Source organism: Scomber scombrus, chromosome 6 (genome assembly GCF_963691925.1).
Source record: "Scomber scombrus chromosome 6, fScoSco1.1, whole genome shotgun sequence".
Lineage (NCBI taxonomy): Eukaryota > Metazoa > Chordata > Actinopteri > Scombriformes > Scombridae > Scomber > Scomber scombrus.
In genome coordinates this window covers 9,476,564-9,492,572 of record NC_084975.1, presented here as the reverse complement: position 1 = coordinate 9,492,572, position 16,009 = coordinate 9,476,564, and the positions used below count along the sequence as shown (strand labels likewise).

Here is a 16,009-nt window from a genome sequence, read left to right as displayed (position 1 = left end):
CTCTCTATTCATGGCTTGTTGGACTTTCTGTTTTAGATTGAAGAGAAACAATATATATATCTCTGTATTTTTAGGAGCCTGCCCAGAAGATGAAACGTAGGAAATGGTGGAGGAGACACTTCAGAATTAAAAGGACAATGTGGCATGGCAGAGTGAGGTCAGGGGAAACTGCTCGACTTCTGGCTCAGTCCAATGAGAGCTAGAATATCTGCCCCCTCTTCCTCTCCTCTATCTTTTCTTATTCTCTCTTTAAGGGCAGCATAGTTCGTAGTTTAATGCTGCATTAAAATCTTTTTAAAAAACCCAATAAAAACAATGAGCATACACAACTGTCTGTTTCTCTTTATTGATAAAATTATTAGCACAATTCCTATTGGTTCCTCTCAGTCAAGGTTATTCTCTTTTGGGACCCACTTGTTCTGCTGCCGTCAAGTGGCCAAAAATGTCTCTCTCCTACCACTATCTGTCTCTCCTAACATACTGTTTCTATTTTATTTTGTATTATGGTCTTTATTTTAATCTACATTTTATTAGATGTTTAAAATTGTATTCTAGGTTTATTCAGACTCTCAGCTGTTGACACCTGAATTTCCAATCAATAAAGCATTATCTTTCAAATAAAAGCAAGTGAAAAAATACCATACAAAATCTATTAAACATGTATTGGTTTGATTTGAGGCTCATTTCCATAAAATTTAGTTTTGATATTTTTGGAATTATATTTTAAGTCCTGTTTTATTAGTTCCATGTTTTGTTTATTATATGATTTGATCTGCTTGTAAAACGAATTGTGACTGATTTGAAAACCATATGATAAATAAAGCGATATCAAATGATGTTTACCACAAAATATAACCCACAATCCTTTGTGCAATGAAAAAAACAACATATTCCCCAGGTCACGTGGTATCGTCACTGAGGCGGAAATGAAAGTTCACTAGCGACAGCGGCGGAGCACAGCTGAGAAAGGTACGCGAAAGACCACATTTAAACCTCATATTCTGGGTGTGTCAGTACATATACTGCGTTCAGACATGAACCACTCATCTACCAATGCTGCCTTACGTGTTGTCGGATCATTAGAACAGGTTTTATCGACATGTCCTTTTATTAAATTCACATACGAAGCTTGCTAGCTAACTGTTAGCTTCTTCTAGGTCAAGTCAGCCAAAGTTAGCCACAGCGGACCGGAAATGTTTTGACCTTTCCTTCAAAATACAAACGCAAGCGATCTTATTGGAGTGAAAACAAATGTTGTGTTGAAGGCTTATACGTGGTAACGACTGAACGCCAATTCATTTCATAACACACTCGTCTCTAAATGTAGTGTTAGGTTTGTTTTGCGGGCATTGCGTAAATCACAGCGCGTTGCATCAGGTGTATATCTGCGTCTTAAAATGTATTGTGGAAAACATCACCGGAAGTGTTGATGTTTTCTTAGTGCCACTTGACAGTGATGCACAGAAATACCTTGATCATCTTCCGTGTTTGTGTTTTTTGTGCGCAGCAGCCAAGGGTATTTAAACCCGGGGACAGTGAAATGTGTGCAGCAGGTCTGTGTGTATCAGTTTGTGTGAGGTGAAGCCGGATTGAATTAACGCTGCGCTGTTGATCAGGTTGTTTCACAAGGTTGTCAGAAAATGGTGTTCGCTTTTGTTGTCATCTTGTCTCTGGGAAGCCTTGAGACTGACCTCAGCTGCTCATTAAATTAATTAATCACCTATTTATTCGCTTTGATCATGGCCAGGTCACATCTGGCTCTGTTTTTTCACTGCTGTGAGGCTGAGATGCCAACAGCAAGTCACCTTGATGCTGCAGCAAGAAACGTTACACTCATAACTGGATGAGGATTCACCTCACCTCCCACACACACACACACACACACACACACACACACACACACACACACACACACACATACACATACACATACACACACCAAACTGTTTTTTAGGGTCTGGGTGTTTTCCAGATGTACACCATAAACATCAGCATCAATAATATGTCCCCAGATAAAAGTTCAGTTTTGATGTGTATTGTTATACACACAACATATTCACTTCCCTTTTGTAGTCATCTCTGCAGCCTACATGTCTGACTTTGCTCAAGGTGATGTCGTAAGGGTTGGTCTGAAGGTTTTAGCCCTCATACCTTTGATGGAGTACAGAAATCCATAAATATTTGACTAGGCTGCTAAAATACAATAGCTTTTCCTTTTTTTGGATAACATGAAACCATGTTGTGATTTGTTTGTGTTGCAGAGCTGTGATGTCATGGCAGCTGCCAGTATGACCAGACCTGGCGGTGTCCAGACCACTGAAAAGTCTCAGCTGATCTTGAAAGGTAACATAGTTTCTTGTCAACTCATTCCTAACTGTAACATAATGTAAATAATAAATAATGTCGCAGAAGTGTCCCTACGATGTGAAACCAAAGCAGAGAGATCGAGTAGAGCACTTGTGTGTTTCAGCTCCAGCTTAGTAAAAGTAATCCAGTTTCTATAATCATCTGTTCAGTTAGCATGAGGCAGCATGTGTGAGTATGTGGACATCCTCCCCGTATGATGCACCAACTGATGAAACCTCCCAACATGAACATTTTCCTTTAAATTTGTTTTAAAAATGTCTAAAGGGCCGTCCACACTAAGAACGATAACGATGTGAGCATTCACACTTATGAACTATAACATCCTGTAAACAGCGGTGTCAAGCATGCACTGTGTGTTCCAGCAGTGTTGGCAGCTAATGAAAATAATTATTGATGACCTGTTACTGCTGTATGTTGAACAGAGAAATAAAAAGAAAAGCAGAAGGGTTCACAGTCTGGTGCTGACTCAGTGTGTTGATCAGAAGTATTTCGGGACACTAGTTGTTGTGATGCTTCAGTATTTACAAACCAAACTGATCCAATTGAGTAGACGTTGAAGCAAAAGTGTACAGGTGAACAGCTTATCGAGCTGTGGCAGCAACACCGGGCATAAGCACAGATCTGAAGCCTTAAAGATTCACTAACTTTGTCATTTTTTCTCATTGTAATAGAGAACAAAGTTCCAGCATCTTTTGGGTAATAAGGAGAGATAAACCTAACTAAAGAAATCACCTCTAGGTGTCATTCTGCTCCAATTTACAGTGCGACAGTCCGTGGTGAGAGAGGAGCTAAGCCCTATTACAATAAATTTAAAAAAATAGTCATCAGTCAGTTTCCATTATTAAGATGACATTTGCAGGATTTGGTGTTTTACTGTAAATGTCAGGCTGGATGCAGATTTTGTTGTGCAGTATGATGTACAGGAAGGATTTTGATTGGTTGTCAACGTTTCTATTGTTCATCAAATCGCTCTGAAAGTGATCCCAACGATCATTCACCACTGTCGTTGTCGTTATAGTTTCTGTGTGGACTCCAGCATCCACTTAAGTTAGAATCATCTTTAAAACTATATATTTACAGTTGTTTAAATTATAGCTCTTGGCGTGGACGGGCCTCGACACCTCAGTCTAGCTATATTCCTCTTGTCAGTAACACTCACTAGTTACGGTCAGAGGGTCACTTGGAAAACTGGTGTCTTGTTGGCACAGCTACCATTCTGCTCATGCTTCGTTCAGACAGGATGTGCAGCAATTTCACAGTATGAACTGTATTAAATGGGACCAGTGCCGAGACAAATCAGATAGATAAATTCATTTGTGTATGCTAGGAGTGTGTGATATGACAATATTAGATTGTGAACGATTCAAATGTCTACAGTGCACATTGTATCATTTCATCTCCTTGATGCATAGCTCACGGCAGAGTAAGCTATCTGCACGGTTCACACCAGGAGCCCAAACTGTTTGTTTTTAACCGTAAATGCTCCAAAAACGTCCAGCATTTACCGGCTGTATTGCACCTCGCCATTAGCCTGCAACCTGTCTGAGCACTGTCAAGTCTCCAGCTCACATATTTTGATACTTGGTAGCATGTATGGGAAATATACAGTACACTTATAATGTCCTGCCAGGAAGCTCACCTGCTGCACTTCATATATTAACCGCATCATTTAGCAGTTAGCTCACCTTTTTACTAGTAGCACTAACTTCTGTCATGCCGCAAGCTAGCTTGATGTCAGCTCAGGTGTACTGTGTTGGTGGCATCCTTTTTTTTTAAGGGTGTACATCCTGACAGTTATCTCAAATGACCCACTAACACTTCTTCACAACATTAACTGTTTGCTTTACAGCTGTGAAATGAGTTTTGTTGTTCTGTTAGTTTGGTTTCTCACTGCAGTATTCACTTTTCATTCAGCTTTGCACACCTGCTCTTATTTAGTTATGGAATTGTAATTGTATGCAAGTCTTTCATTGGTTGTATGTTTTTATGTTGTTTGTGAGCCCTTAACCTAGGACAAATTTCTATCGTAATAGACAATAAAGTTTTTTCAATCTTGAACCTGTAACTTGCAAAAAACCAACATGGGAAAGTATCATGATAAGAGCATGCATTGTGATCCTTCCTGAAAAATGTGCGATATGATATTTTTGCCACATTACACAACTGTCAAATACTCTGGTATGGCTGAGGTCAGTCTTGTGGCATCTCGATCAATATTTAAAGGCGACATATTCTACACATTTCCAGGCTTGTATTTTTAATATGGGGCTCTACTGGAATATCTTTGCATTATTTTTCACTTCAAAAAACTCCTTTTTTTAACTTATACTGGCCCTTTATGCAGTCCCTCAGTTCAACCTCTGTCTGAAACAGGCCGTTTTTAAGCCCTGTCTCTTTAAGGCCCCCTCCCCTCCTGACGAGCACACCCTCTTCCAATTAGTCCCCTCTTGGAAGCCGCATGTCGACTGACCTCCTGTGGCTACGTAAATAAACAATATAAAAGGATTTTGCACTGCAAAACCTTAGCAACCATGGCTACTGAATGTGTGATCATTAATGGGCTTGTATGACGAACTGACGTTAACGAGGTAGAAAAAAACATTAGAAATAAAATATACAGAGCAGGTTGAAGCCCCGACTTTTGACGTGCTGGCAGCATTTCTATATAAGTCAATCTGAAATTTTGGAACTTTGACCATGTTTAGTATAAATATCCAACATCATAACAGTATATAAATAACAGAATTGCCAAAAGCCCGGTATTTTCATCATTCAGTTTATATTACATGAACCGGCGTCATCCTATTAACCCTTACATACTGTTTAGGGTCTAATTTGACCCATTTTTACATATGAGAGAAGAAAAAACAGCTTAAAAACTTTTCCTTTATAGCCAGAAATGTGATGACTTATCCTCATGTGACCCAGAATATACAAATAATGGAAATATTTCAACTTTCTAAAAATGTTTTTGTGCAGCTGAAACCCATATTTGTTCTCATATTTGACTCATATTTATTCAAAAATACTGTTTATTCATCATCATCATCATTTATTTAAAGCGTTGTGTTCTCCTGTGTTATATAACGTTGGACCATTATACAGTGTAATCGGAAATATTTTTTCTCTATCAACAAAAAGCATGAAAAACTAAAGGTTACACTCTCTGCTCTCTGAAAGCATCATTAAGGATTAGTCACCAATTTATTGGACGACTGATGAGGTATTCATGAATGATTTGTGGTTTCCGAAATAACTTATATAGACTAATCATGAGGGGATACTGTGAAATGCTAGAATATGAACAGTATGTAAGTAGGCCTGTCACATTAATTACGTTATCAACATATCGCACAATAACGTAATTATCAGCATCATCATGCCTTTTTTATGGACTTATCGTATGCTACATGGACATGACCTTGATCATTTTTTTGACCTCAATATTGCCACGCTTCACATTAGCGGCTAAGAGACTATTCATGTGTGGTATAAAATGATCTTCAAATGACAATGATATCGTTTATCGTGATTATTTCTGAGACAATATATCGTCCAACAACAGCATTTACCATGACAGGCCTATATGTTGTGGTTAAAAGGAAAAACACAGCCCAGCTCATTGTAATGTTGACACTCTATCCAGCCATGGCGACTTCATAATGTTGTTAGCGTTGCCTTTACAGTGCAGCTTTGTTCTCCTGCGGCTCTGCTCAGCTGTTTTTTTATTTGCTTTCAGTAACATCATCATTTCAAGTTGTGCTTGTACTGAAGCAAACATTCCCAGTAATGACATGGTGTAACACTCTCTGTCACCTCCGTCAAAGCTGCTGCCAGCATGGTGGCATGATAAACATTGCATGTCGGATGGATGTGCAGGTGACATGATTTCTAATGTGAATTACGAAGAATTAAAACTATCCGATTTTTAAAAATCTCAGACAAAAAAAAAGAGATGCGAGTCACTTACGATTTGAGGAGACAATGCAAATTTGATCCACTTTGTCCTGCAGTGTGAATATAGATAATGTGACTGTATAGTGGAAGTGGTCTGGTAGAAGATTGCCTTTTGTGCTCCATGCTAATGTCTTATTGTCATAAATTCTGACTGATTCTCTTGAGTTTTAGCTCTGATTTAATATTCACATATTTAACAAGCTCACTCTTGCGGGTTCTTGCAATTGATTGCCTGAGGCTGTCCTCCATGCACTGCTACATTTCAGATAATGGGACATTCCCACTGTGCTTGTAGTAGTTGTAGTAATAATAATGATACTAATGACAATAATGATATTAATATTGATAATGATAATGATAACTTGATTTAAATAGCACCTTTCAAAACAATGTTACAAAGTGCTTTCCATAAAATGAATCATATCATAAAAGTGAGTTTTAAAAATTGATTTAAAGGATGAAACGAATGTGCTTGAGATACTCATGCAGCAAGTTCCACAACTTGAGGGGCCCAGACAGAAAAGGCCCTGGTCCTCCTTAGCAAGAAGACGGGTAGGAGGAACAGTAGGTACCCTACAATCTGAGGAGGACAGTATGATGTTATTATGACAGCTAGAAATAAGGACCATATTTATGACAGCACATGATAATAAACCAAATTGTCCTTTTAAGTCAGACGAGTACTTACACACTGCTGATTTTTGGGTGTTGTCTCCAAGGACAACTCTCTTTTATGAAGTTTTCTACTCTTTCAGTCTCATTTTACTCTCGCAATTCAATTTAAAAAAAAACCTCAGCGTGATTCACTGATAATTGTTTGAGATGTGACTTTGCACCTCATTGACTCTGCTATTGATTCGCTCCAGCTTTCTACCTTCTCTCCAACCCTTCCACCACCTCTCCCTCTATCGAAAGCCTACTTTCATTCTTTTAATTTCTGGCACTCTTTCACCTCTGTGTCACTTCCTTCTCCTTTCCAGAGAGCTGCTTGATGAGTCACATTTTGTTATGCTAGATGTTTGATCCTCTGCTTGACTCAGCCGGTGTTAATCTGCTATTGTCTGCGACGGGATGCAACACAAATGGTCTTTTCTGTTTCTTCATCATTGTCATTATTTATTCTTCCTATCGATTGTCTCAAATCCAGCAACATTTGAGGGTGAAGAAATCGGGTCAGACGGCTGACACATGCTGGAACAAGATTGTCAGCAGGCCTACAAGAATTCAAAGCTACTAAGCCTGTCTAAGCCCAGCTGTAGACTTTTACCCCAGTTGCAGTGTTCCCAGTGGTGCTGTGACTGAGTGAAATACACATATTGGCAAAATTGGCTATTTTGAGATCAATACAGGTCAAATACGAGACCTGTGTAGATCCAAGGAGAATCGATTCATTTGAACTTCGGCAATACAAATCCTTGTTTTGGAGTCTATCTATTGACTCCTTTTATGTGTTTTATCTAGGGTTGTTTTACCACATCATGGCTGTGAAAATGAGTTTTTAAGCAGATGCAAATATACTTATACTTGAATAGAAATAAGCATGTAAAGTAAACACCCTCCCCCTCTCTATCCACACCTTGAAAGAGAATAAGAGAACACTTCATTTACATCTTACAACTTGTTTGATTTTATTATAAAAAGTCTTGAATGTTTCCACCAGTTAGGAAACATGCACTTTGGTGTCCTTGCACTCAATTTTTTGGCTGGAATGTTTTTGGTTTTAACATCTAGGTCTCCTCATGATTTCGTGAAACCCCCACATGTTTGTATTTCTTCCACTAGAGGGCGACATCTATATTTATTTGTTTGCTCGCCCTCACCATAAGCGTGCAGTGATGCTGCCAGAACCACAAAACTGACCTCCTCAAATTTGACTGAAAACAGATCTCTGTCACCGCTCAGTTACACCAGTTCCATCGAGCTATCATCTGAGAAGCATTAGAAAAATATTATCCCTTTAACATCGTGTCATCAAGTATATTAGTACCACATAAAGTTTTTAACCCTTTTGACCCTTGATCCAAGAGAGCAATTGCTTTCTTTTTTAGTGTGTGAAGCGTTGGTAACAGTCGTTATTAGAGCTGCCCTTTAGCACTTAACACTGTAACGACCTAATCTGAGCAATGAAACCAAGTAACATGATATCAGAGTCAGATTTTTGGCACAGACATGTCCCCCCTCCCCTACTTTACATAGTTCAAAAAGCTTTTCGCTCATACAAGCACTGGCAAGTTTATGCTGATCAAGGTTCGGAATGGTAAGAGAGAGGGAGGGAGGGGAGGGGCAGCATAGGACATAATTAAAACGGCAGATAAAAGCATAACATGTTCTGGAGAATATAGAAACAGATGACCCCCCCCCCCCCAAAAAAAAAATCACGTGTTAAACAGGGAACTAAACCACATACATGGACAGTGCAGACAGATCTGGATCTTAACTCATGGTACAGTTTGAAAACCACCACGTGATCACCTGAGAGGTCTCACCACACTGTAGTCAATGAGCAACTCTGAAATATTCTGGGGAGTAAAGACTATTTGTACGGTTTTGAAATATATTTGTATTGCACTGGTGATTTTAGTACAAGGGGAATATGTTCAACTGTGTTTGTGTGTGTGTGTGTGTGTGCCTGTAACCATGAGGATGCTGGCTGCTGTGTTTTGGATGATTTGGAGTGTTTCCTCTGGAACTTAATTTGAAGGCCTCTGTTCTCAAGATGAGCTAATCTTACCAGCCCCAAATAAAAAAAATAAAAAAATACTCTCTAGTCTAGTCAATTCTACTAATCTCGGATCACAAAGCTAATGCCCTCTTCAGTCTCCACATATATTCTACTCCTTCTGTACTCCTTTTTTAACGCCCCTTCATGTTTTTTCTCTTGTGTGTTTGTGTAGTGGTTTCAGCAAAGCCCCAGTCTCCCAAGCTGCCAAACCGTCCCTCTCGGCTCAGCTCCTTCGTCGAGGTGACCGCCGATGGCCTGACCAGCGAAACCAAAAAAACGGGCAAACGCAGCGGACATCACGAGCTGCAGTGGAACGAAGACCTCACCCTGTGAGAGTTACTTTCACACAAACCGACTTTTATAGAATCCTGTATTTTTATTGTCCGTAAACCTGCACAAACAATTATACGGGACATGAAGAAAGATTACATCCATTCTTCTGTGTTAGGTGCACACACTTACACACTATGCAGTGAAGGAAAAGGCTCCAAATATCAGGGTATTTCACTTTAGTGTCAATGCTATAACCTGGCATAAATTCAATTCAAGCAGGGCTGATTCTGCTGTGAAAATGAAAGTAAAAGACAGGTATTGTGATACAGTAGGTGTGGAAAATCCGGAGTGGATACACAAATAAAATGTAGCTTTACTGAAACTCTGAGAAAAGCTCAAAATTCATATGTCAGTAATGTAATTAGTGTTTCATGCTGGTATTAGTGCACAACTGATTCGATAAATGTACTGATGCACAGTATTTGTTGTATTTCTAAGGATAAGATAAGAAAATCCTTTGTTAGTCCCATTATGGGACTAATAAATTATCAATTTAATGGGTGTTAGTGCTGAGTTGATTGTGTATGTGTGTACATGCGTGTGTGTGCGCACTACGTTGTGTTTTACAGTAACGTGACGCCTCAGAGTCGCCTGGATCTCAAGCTGTGGAGCTGCCACACCCTGAGGAAGGAGTTACTGGGCAGCGCCACCATAGACCTGCTGGACACACTGCGCACACATGATGGCAAGAGTAAGAACACACACACACACACACACACACACACACACACACACACACACACACACACACACACACACACACACACACACACACACACACACACACACACACACACAGAAAGTCTGACCCATGAAGGACTACTACAGTAAATTTCAAGTGGGATACATACTCAGATTTCTTTCTCCACATTTTTTTAATAATGTATATCCTAACTTATATACAAGTGAGAATGATAACACATAATAAATATGAACACACAATATAATAATGTAGAGAGTAAAGACTAAATTGCTATATTGAAGTGTAGTAACCATTTTGTCTAGTAATTAACTTTTATGAGTACAAAGAACAGTAGCTGAAACTCAGGCTGATGTATCTGGCCGCAGAACACAAGCGTGTTCTTCTGAGGTTCTGGAACTCAGACTTAAACCTGCTTAATCCTCGCCAAGTGTTTGGTTGCTCCTAGTAAACACATGAAGTCAAACATTTCCAAGGTACTTACTAGGAAGGTGCCTGCATATAATTTCTCCATTTACCAACAGTGTTGAGTTCATGCCTAGCTTCCTTTGTTAGCACTTTACTGTTTCTTTTCAATGGTCAACTGAATATATATATATATATAAAGAGGCAACCTGAGCGAGTCTGGTAAATGAACTGACTGTGTAACTATATATATATATATATATATATATATATATATATATATATATATATATATATATATATATATATATATACATATATACATGTGTATATATATATATATATATATATATACATATATACATGTGTATATATATATATATATATATATATATATATATATTCAGTATATATATATATATATATATATATATATATATATATATATATATATAGTTACACAGTCAGTTCATTTACCAGACTCGCTCAGGTTGCCTCTTTAATTCTAATATTTCTTTCAACGTGGAGCTTAACTCTGAGATAACATCAAATTTTGTTTTTCAAAATAATAAGCATGAATGGCTTGCTAGAAGCTGTTTAATCCTGTGTCGTGGGAGATTGAGCAACATGATGTAATAATACCCTTAAGGGCTCCATTGCTTCAACCTGCCATCCAGCTGTGTGTTTTGCATTATCCATATGTTCCATAATTATTGTGTGAGGAGACCCCCTTACTTTTACTGACCCCCAGTATAGATATATAGATGGAGGTGATATGTATTATTGGCTTTCTTCCAAATTCTTTCATTTAATGCTTCATGTGTCTGTTCTAATTGGGAGTGGTGCAAAAACACACTTAATTCAAATAAGATATGTAGAAAAGTGACACAATTTAGAATATATAAGTCAGGCCTGGGCTGACCATAGACAAAGTGAAGACTCAGCCCACACTCAGCTCTATTGCCCAACTTGTGTAATACCTCTTCTCGTGGTCATGTATGTGTTAGCAGGGTGGGCCGGCACTTCACTGATACCACTGTGGAAGTTAATACACTGCGAGCTCACACTGTTCTCTTATTGTAGAGCAAAAACACAGGACGTCCTATTTCCTTCTCTCCTCACTTTCTCCATTCCCTCCAAGCTCATCCTCTCTTCCTTTCCTCACCCCTACTTTTGTTTTCTACCTCTGCAACCTCTCATCCTCTCTGTCTGTGTCTGTGTCTGTGTCACTCTCTCTCTCCTCCCCTCTAGTGGAGAACGTCCAACTGAGTCTGGTGCTGCAGACGGAGAACAAAGGCTCAGTTGTAGCGGGAGGCGAGCTCAACGTCTGTCTGGACGGCATGGTTGTTGATCTGGGCTCGCTGCCCAATGGCAGCACGGCAGCAGACAGTGAGTCCCGCCTTTACCACACACACACACACATACTCACAGAGAGGTGAAGGAAATGACACAGAACTGTACAGAGAAGCACCTACACAAGCACTCACAGCGAGGCCATGTGCGCATAGCGATCAGTGCTGTTAAGTGAAAAACTTGAAACTGTAGAGCAGTGAATGTAATGTTTTATGAAGTGCACATTCAGACACCGAAAAGTGCGAGAAAAGACTGAACTTAAAGATGTAATCAAAGATAAAACTTCAGTAATCCCTATAAGGGAAATTAAGAAAAGGATACAGCACAGGAAATAAGATACAACAAGAATATGGCCAACCAGAGCGTTAAACTTCATGCCAAAAACAGCAGCTTAACCTTCTCAAAGAAAACATTAATTGAATTGTTAAAGTCCCCCTTCACCAATTAAATGTTCCTCGTTCCTACACTATAGCTCCTTTTTTCCTTTACATGCATTTTAATGGGACATCCACAAGTAAGTGACTTTTCGAGGCTACATGCTCTTCTTCCAACATGCCTGAAATGTCCCTCATTTGTGGATACCCCATTAAAACTGCATCTAAAGGAAAAAGGGAGCTACAGTGTTGGACTGTCTTCTCTCTTTTGTACAGTTTCTTTGGTCCAGAACCTGTTTTAAAGTTTTTGCTTGGATATGAGTGTCTAACACACACTTTGATGTTCTTTGTTTCCTACAGTTGAGTGTTTGAGCGTCACTGTATAGAACAATATATGTGCAGAGTAGCAGGCTGTTTTCACATTCATCTGCTGAAAATAGATAGTTTCTCTGTGCTCATTGAAAATGTGATTTCAAGGGGTGGTCCTACGAGCATGATTTGTGACATCACAAGTAGTTTGGAGCACAATTTGCATATTTGCATTTTTAATGAGGTAGTAGAGTGGATGTCATTTTTAGGATTAAATAAGATCATTTAACTTTTTTCTGTAAAAAAACAAAAACAAACAAAAAAAATATTAGGTACAAATTGTTATTCAAAGTAGAGTGTTTTATATACATCTTAAAACATGCATGGGGGGGTTCTTTAATCCATTGTATCAAAGTTTTGAAAACTTCAATGAAAGTGAATGTAATCTACAAGAAATACACGAATAAAACTACAAACTTTGGGCCGATTAAACACATTATAAACTTGTGGATGAAGACAAAAAATGCAGGGAAAGCTAATATCACCAGCGGTTTCTCTGTTGGTGAAAACACAGCTTTTTTGGAAAGACCGAAGACCCATTCAAGCGAAGCATGTAAACACAGTTTTCCCACAGAAATCCAGACAGCTTATTAGTGCAGAATACACCACAATATTAAGAAATCACTCCTCCTTCTCACTTTTTCCCTTCCTCTCTCTCTTAAATGTGTGTTAATATTGCCAACAACCACACAAACACACACACACAAACATACATGCATGCACATGAATCAGTCCCTACAGGAGGATGTTTGTGTGTCTCTCCGCCCTGGTAATGGGTACGTTCCCTCCTTGGAAAAAGCCAGAGGTTCTACATTGTGTAAATGACAACTTTCTAGATGTTAAATGTTGAATTAATAGTGTTTATAATTTGTGTGATGACAAAATAGTTGTGTTGTTTACTATTGTTTAGTGACCTTAACCCAAACCTGGTGCAATGAATGTTATCCACCTTTGACATAATATAGTTACATTAAAATTAATTAGTTGTCTGTTTTGCGCATGAACCAATGTTGAAACGACACATTTAGTGGTACTTTTGAACCACTACTCAAATTAAAACTTTTGAACCACTAAAATTTGGGCATCATGCGTTGAAAGAACTTAATCTCCAGCACAGTTCTATCTATACTGATGTAAACCTACTTAAGTTAAAGCTCAGACTTAGCACTTTAATGTAGTATCGGTTATTTTATTTCAAATTGAATGTGCTGAAACACAAACAGCCCGAAGAACAAAAAATGTCTAAGTGTCCAAATACTTGCTGTCTGCACTGTATGTCAACCAATACTCAATGGCCAGAGGTGTAAAGAGTACTGAAATATCCTTCTCAAGTAGAAGTACTGTTACTTGATTGAAATTGTGCTCAACTAAAAGTAAAAGTAAAATTACTCAAGTAAGGGTTAAAAGTAACTCACCGAAAAGTACTAAGTTGCTTAGTTACTGTTTGAGGAAGTAACTAAGAGTAGCTCCACAACATGGAACCCTAACCTAACAAAACACATTTGTATAGTATACTGGGCACTGGTTTTGCGGTGCCAGCAGCTTTGTTTTATCATGACATTTTAATCTGATTGGCCTGTTTCTGATGTGATGCATTTGATTGGTGTGTGGTCCAAGACGGGGGTTTTTCAGCTCACACTATCCGTTGATCATTTTAAAGCACAAATAAATAATTAAATCATTAACATATGAATGTACAAATGTAACTAACTACTTGACTTCATTTAAATCATACTTAAGTAAAAGTAAAATTACTGACTTACTCAAAAGTACAAGTAAACAAAATATCTACTCAATGACAGTAATGTGAGTACTTGTTGTTCATTACTTCCACCTCTGGTAATGGAAGTACAGAGAACAACCTGGTATGTTTGAGCTAATAATATTCAGAAATATTTAATACCATATATTATTGAAGACAAATATTGGTCAATATATTGGAACGTAATTTAAAAAATAAAAAAAATAAAAATCAGTCAAATCATCCAGACTCGGTCGGGCCTTAATAATAAATACAGTAACTATCCTCTTTTCTTCAGCTGAGAAACATCTTTCAAAGTCGTTAGTCATTAGCTTGAATCTTTCCCTTCATTGGCCTCCTGTCAGCTCCACCCTGGCAAACAGCTCTGCATGTTCTCAAATCTCAGTATTACTGTATGTGTGATCTGTGCCCTGACACTATATAGTACGTCTCACGGTTCTTCTCATTAAGAAACAGTTAGATATTTCACGGAGGAGACTTAAATTAAAGTCTGATTGAATTTTTGATATTGTAACCTTTTAGACAGCCGAACATGATTCCTTTAAAATGTTAGATCAGCAGAATATAGTTATTTTGTCCACCTTTTACTCACTTTTTTTTAACCAAAATTTGATTTTTTTGGACTGTTGTGATTGTTTGCTGTTTTCTTTTTCTTCTAACTTTGTAAAACAAAGGTGAAACATAAATGTACTTATAGACTATTAACTTTAGAAGTGGAACAGTGAAAGCTTCAGTCCAAAAACTATTGCTGCACTTTGTCAAACCTGACAACAGAAGAACCCAGTTTTCGTAATGGTTAGGGTTACTGTTTATCCGTATTTATTTATTTCAGTAATGCCTGGCATTTAGTAGAGGGGTTGACAATGTTTAAATAGCGAGTCCGTCTCGCCAAGAATAACATGTCAAGCATATTATTAAACTCAGAGTAACAGAATACCCGCAGAAAAGATTTGTTATGTACAGCTGTAGTGTCGCTACCATATCGACCTTCACGAATTTTAACGCCGCAATTCTAGTGCGATTAATCTCTATGTGCCGGCGTTACTGTTCCCAAACCAATATAACATCATTTCATAGCCCTTAGAGGAAAAATTTTAAACCCTCCACAGACTCATTGACATTCAGTCAACAGTATTTTTCCGTTTCCAGGTGCTCTGCTAACATTTTACTTTCCTTTATGGTTTGGAAGCAAAGACTAGGTGTCTTTTTCTTTTTTTTAACAAATACGCAGTTATTAAGCTGCTTAAAACCATAGCCAAGCCCATGCATCCATCTCTGTGCACCACACACACACACACACACACACACACACACACACACACACACACACACACACACACACACACACACACACACACACACACACACACACACACACAGCTTTTCATAGAGCGCCACACAGAGCCCGCAGTGTATTCTGGTGTGAATGAACACAGGGCCAAACGTAAGGGCCAAAGCCTGCCGCAGCATGGGCTGTATAAATGTCTCTCTTTGTGAGTGTTAAGATGTGAAGAGAGGTTAAGAGGAGTTGTTGTGTGGTGTGTTTCTATGTGTGTGTACGACTTCATGCTCACATTTTGCAAGTCCTCACCTATGAAGTGGGCAAGTTCACGGTTTGCATTTAGATTCAGGTTAGGATAGGATAAACTGGGGATTTGATCAACTGT

The 16,009-nt window shown here is 38.4% G+C and overlaps 1 protein-coding gene across 2 annotated transcripts in view; it reads left to right on the top strand.

Annotated features, from left to right (window-relative positions):
• The first annotated feature begins 920 nt into the window (after positions 1 to 920).
• Positions 921 to 16,009, top strand: part of wwp2 (WW domain containing E3 ubiquitin protein ligase 2) — a 57,899-nt gene continuing 42,810 nt past the window's right edge. For both annotated transcript variants that reach the window (XM_062421599.1, XM_062421597.1), the window contains exons 1-5: positions 921 to 969; positions 2,262 to 2,343; positions 9,219 to 9,375; positions 9,949 to 10,070; positions 11,736 to 11,873. In XM_062421599.1, coding sequence (XP_062277583.1) covers positions 2,274 to 2,343; positions 9,219 to 9,375; positions 9,949 to 10,070; positions 11,736 to 11,873 — 487 coding nt within the window. In that variant the 5' untranslated portion in view covers positions 921 to 969; positions 2,262 to 2,273. The remainder of the gene's footprint in view (positions 970 to 2,261; positions 2,344 to 9,218; positions 9,376 to 9,948; positions 10,071 to 11,735; positions 11,874 to 16,009) is intronic.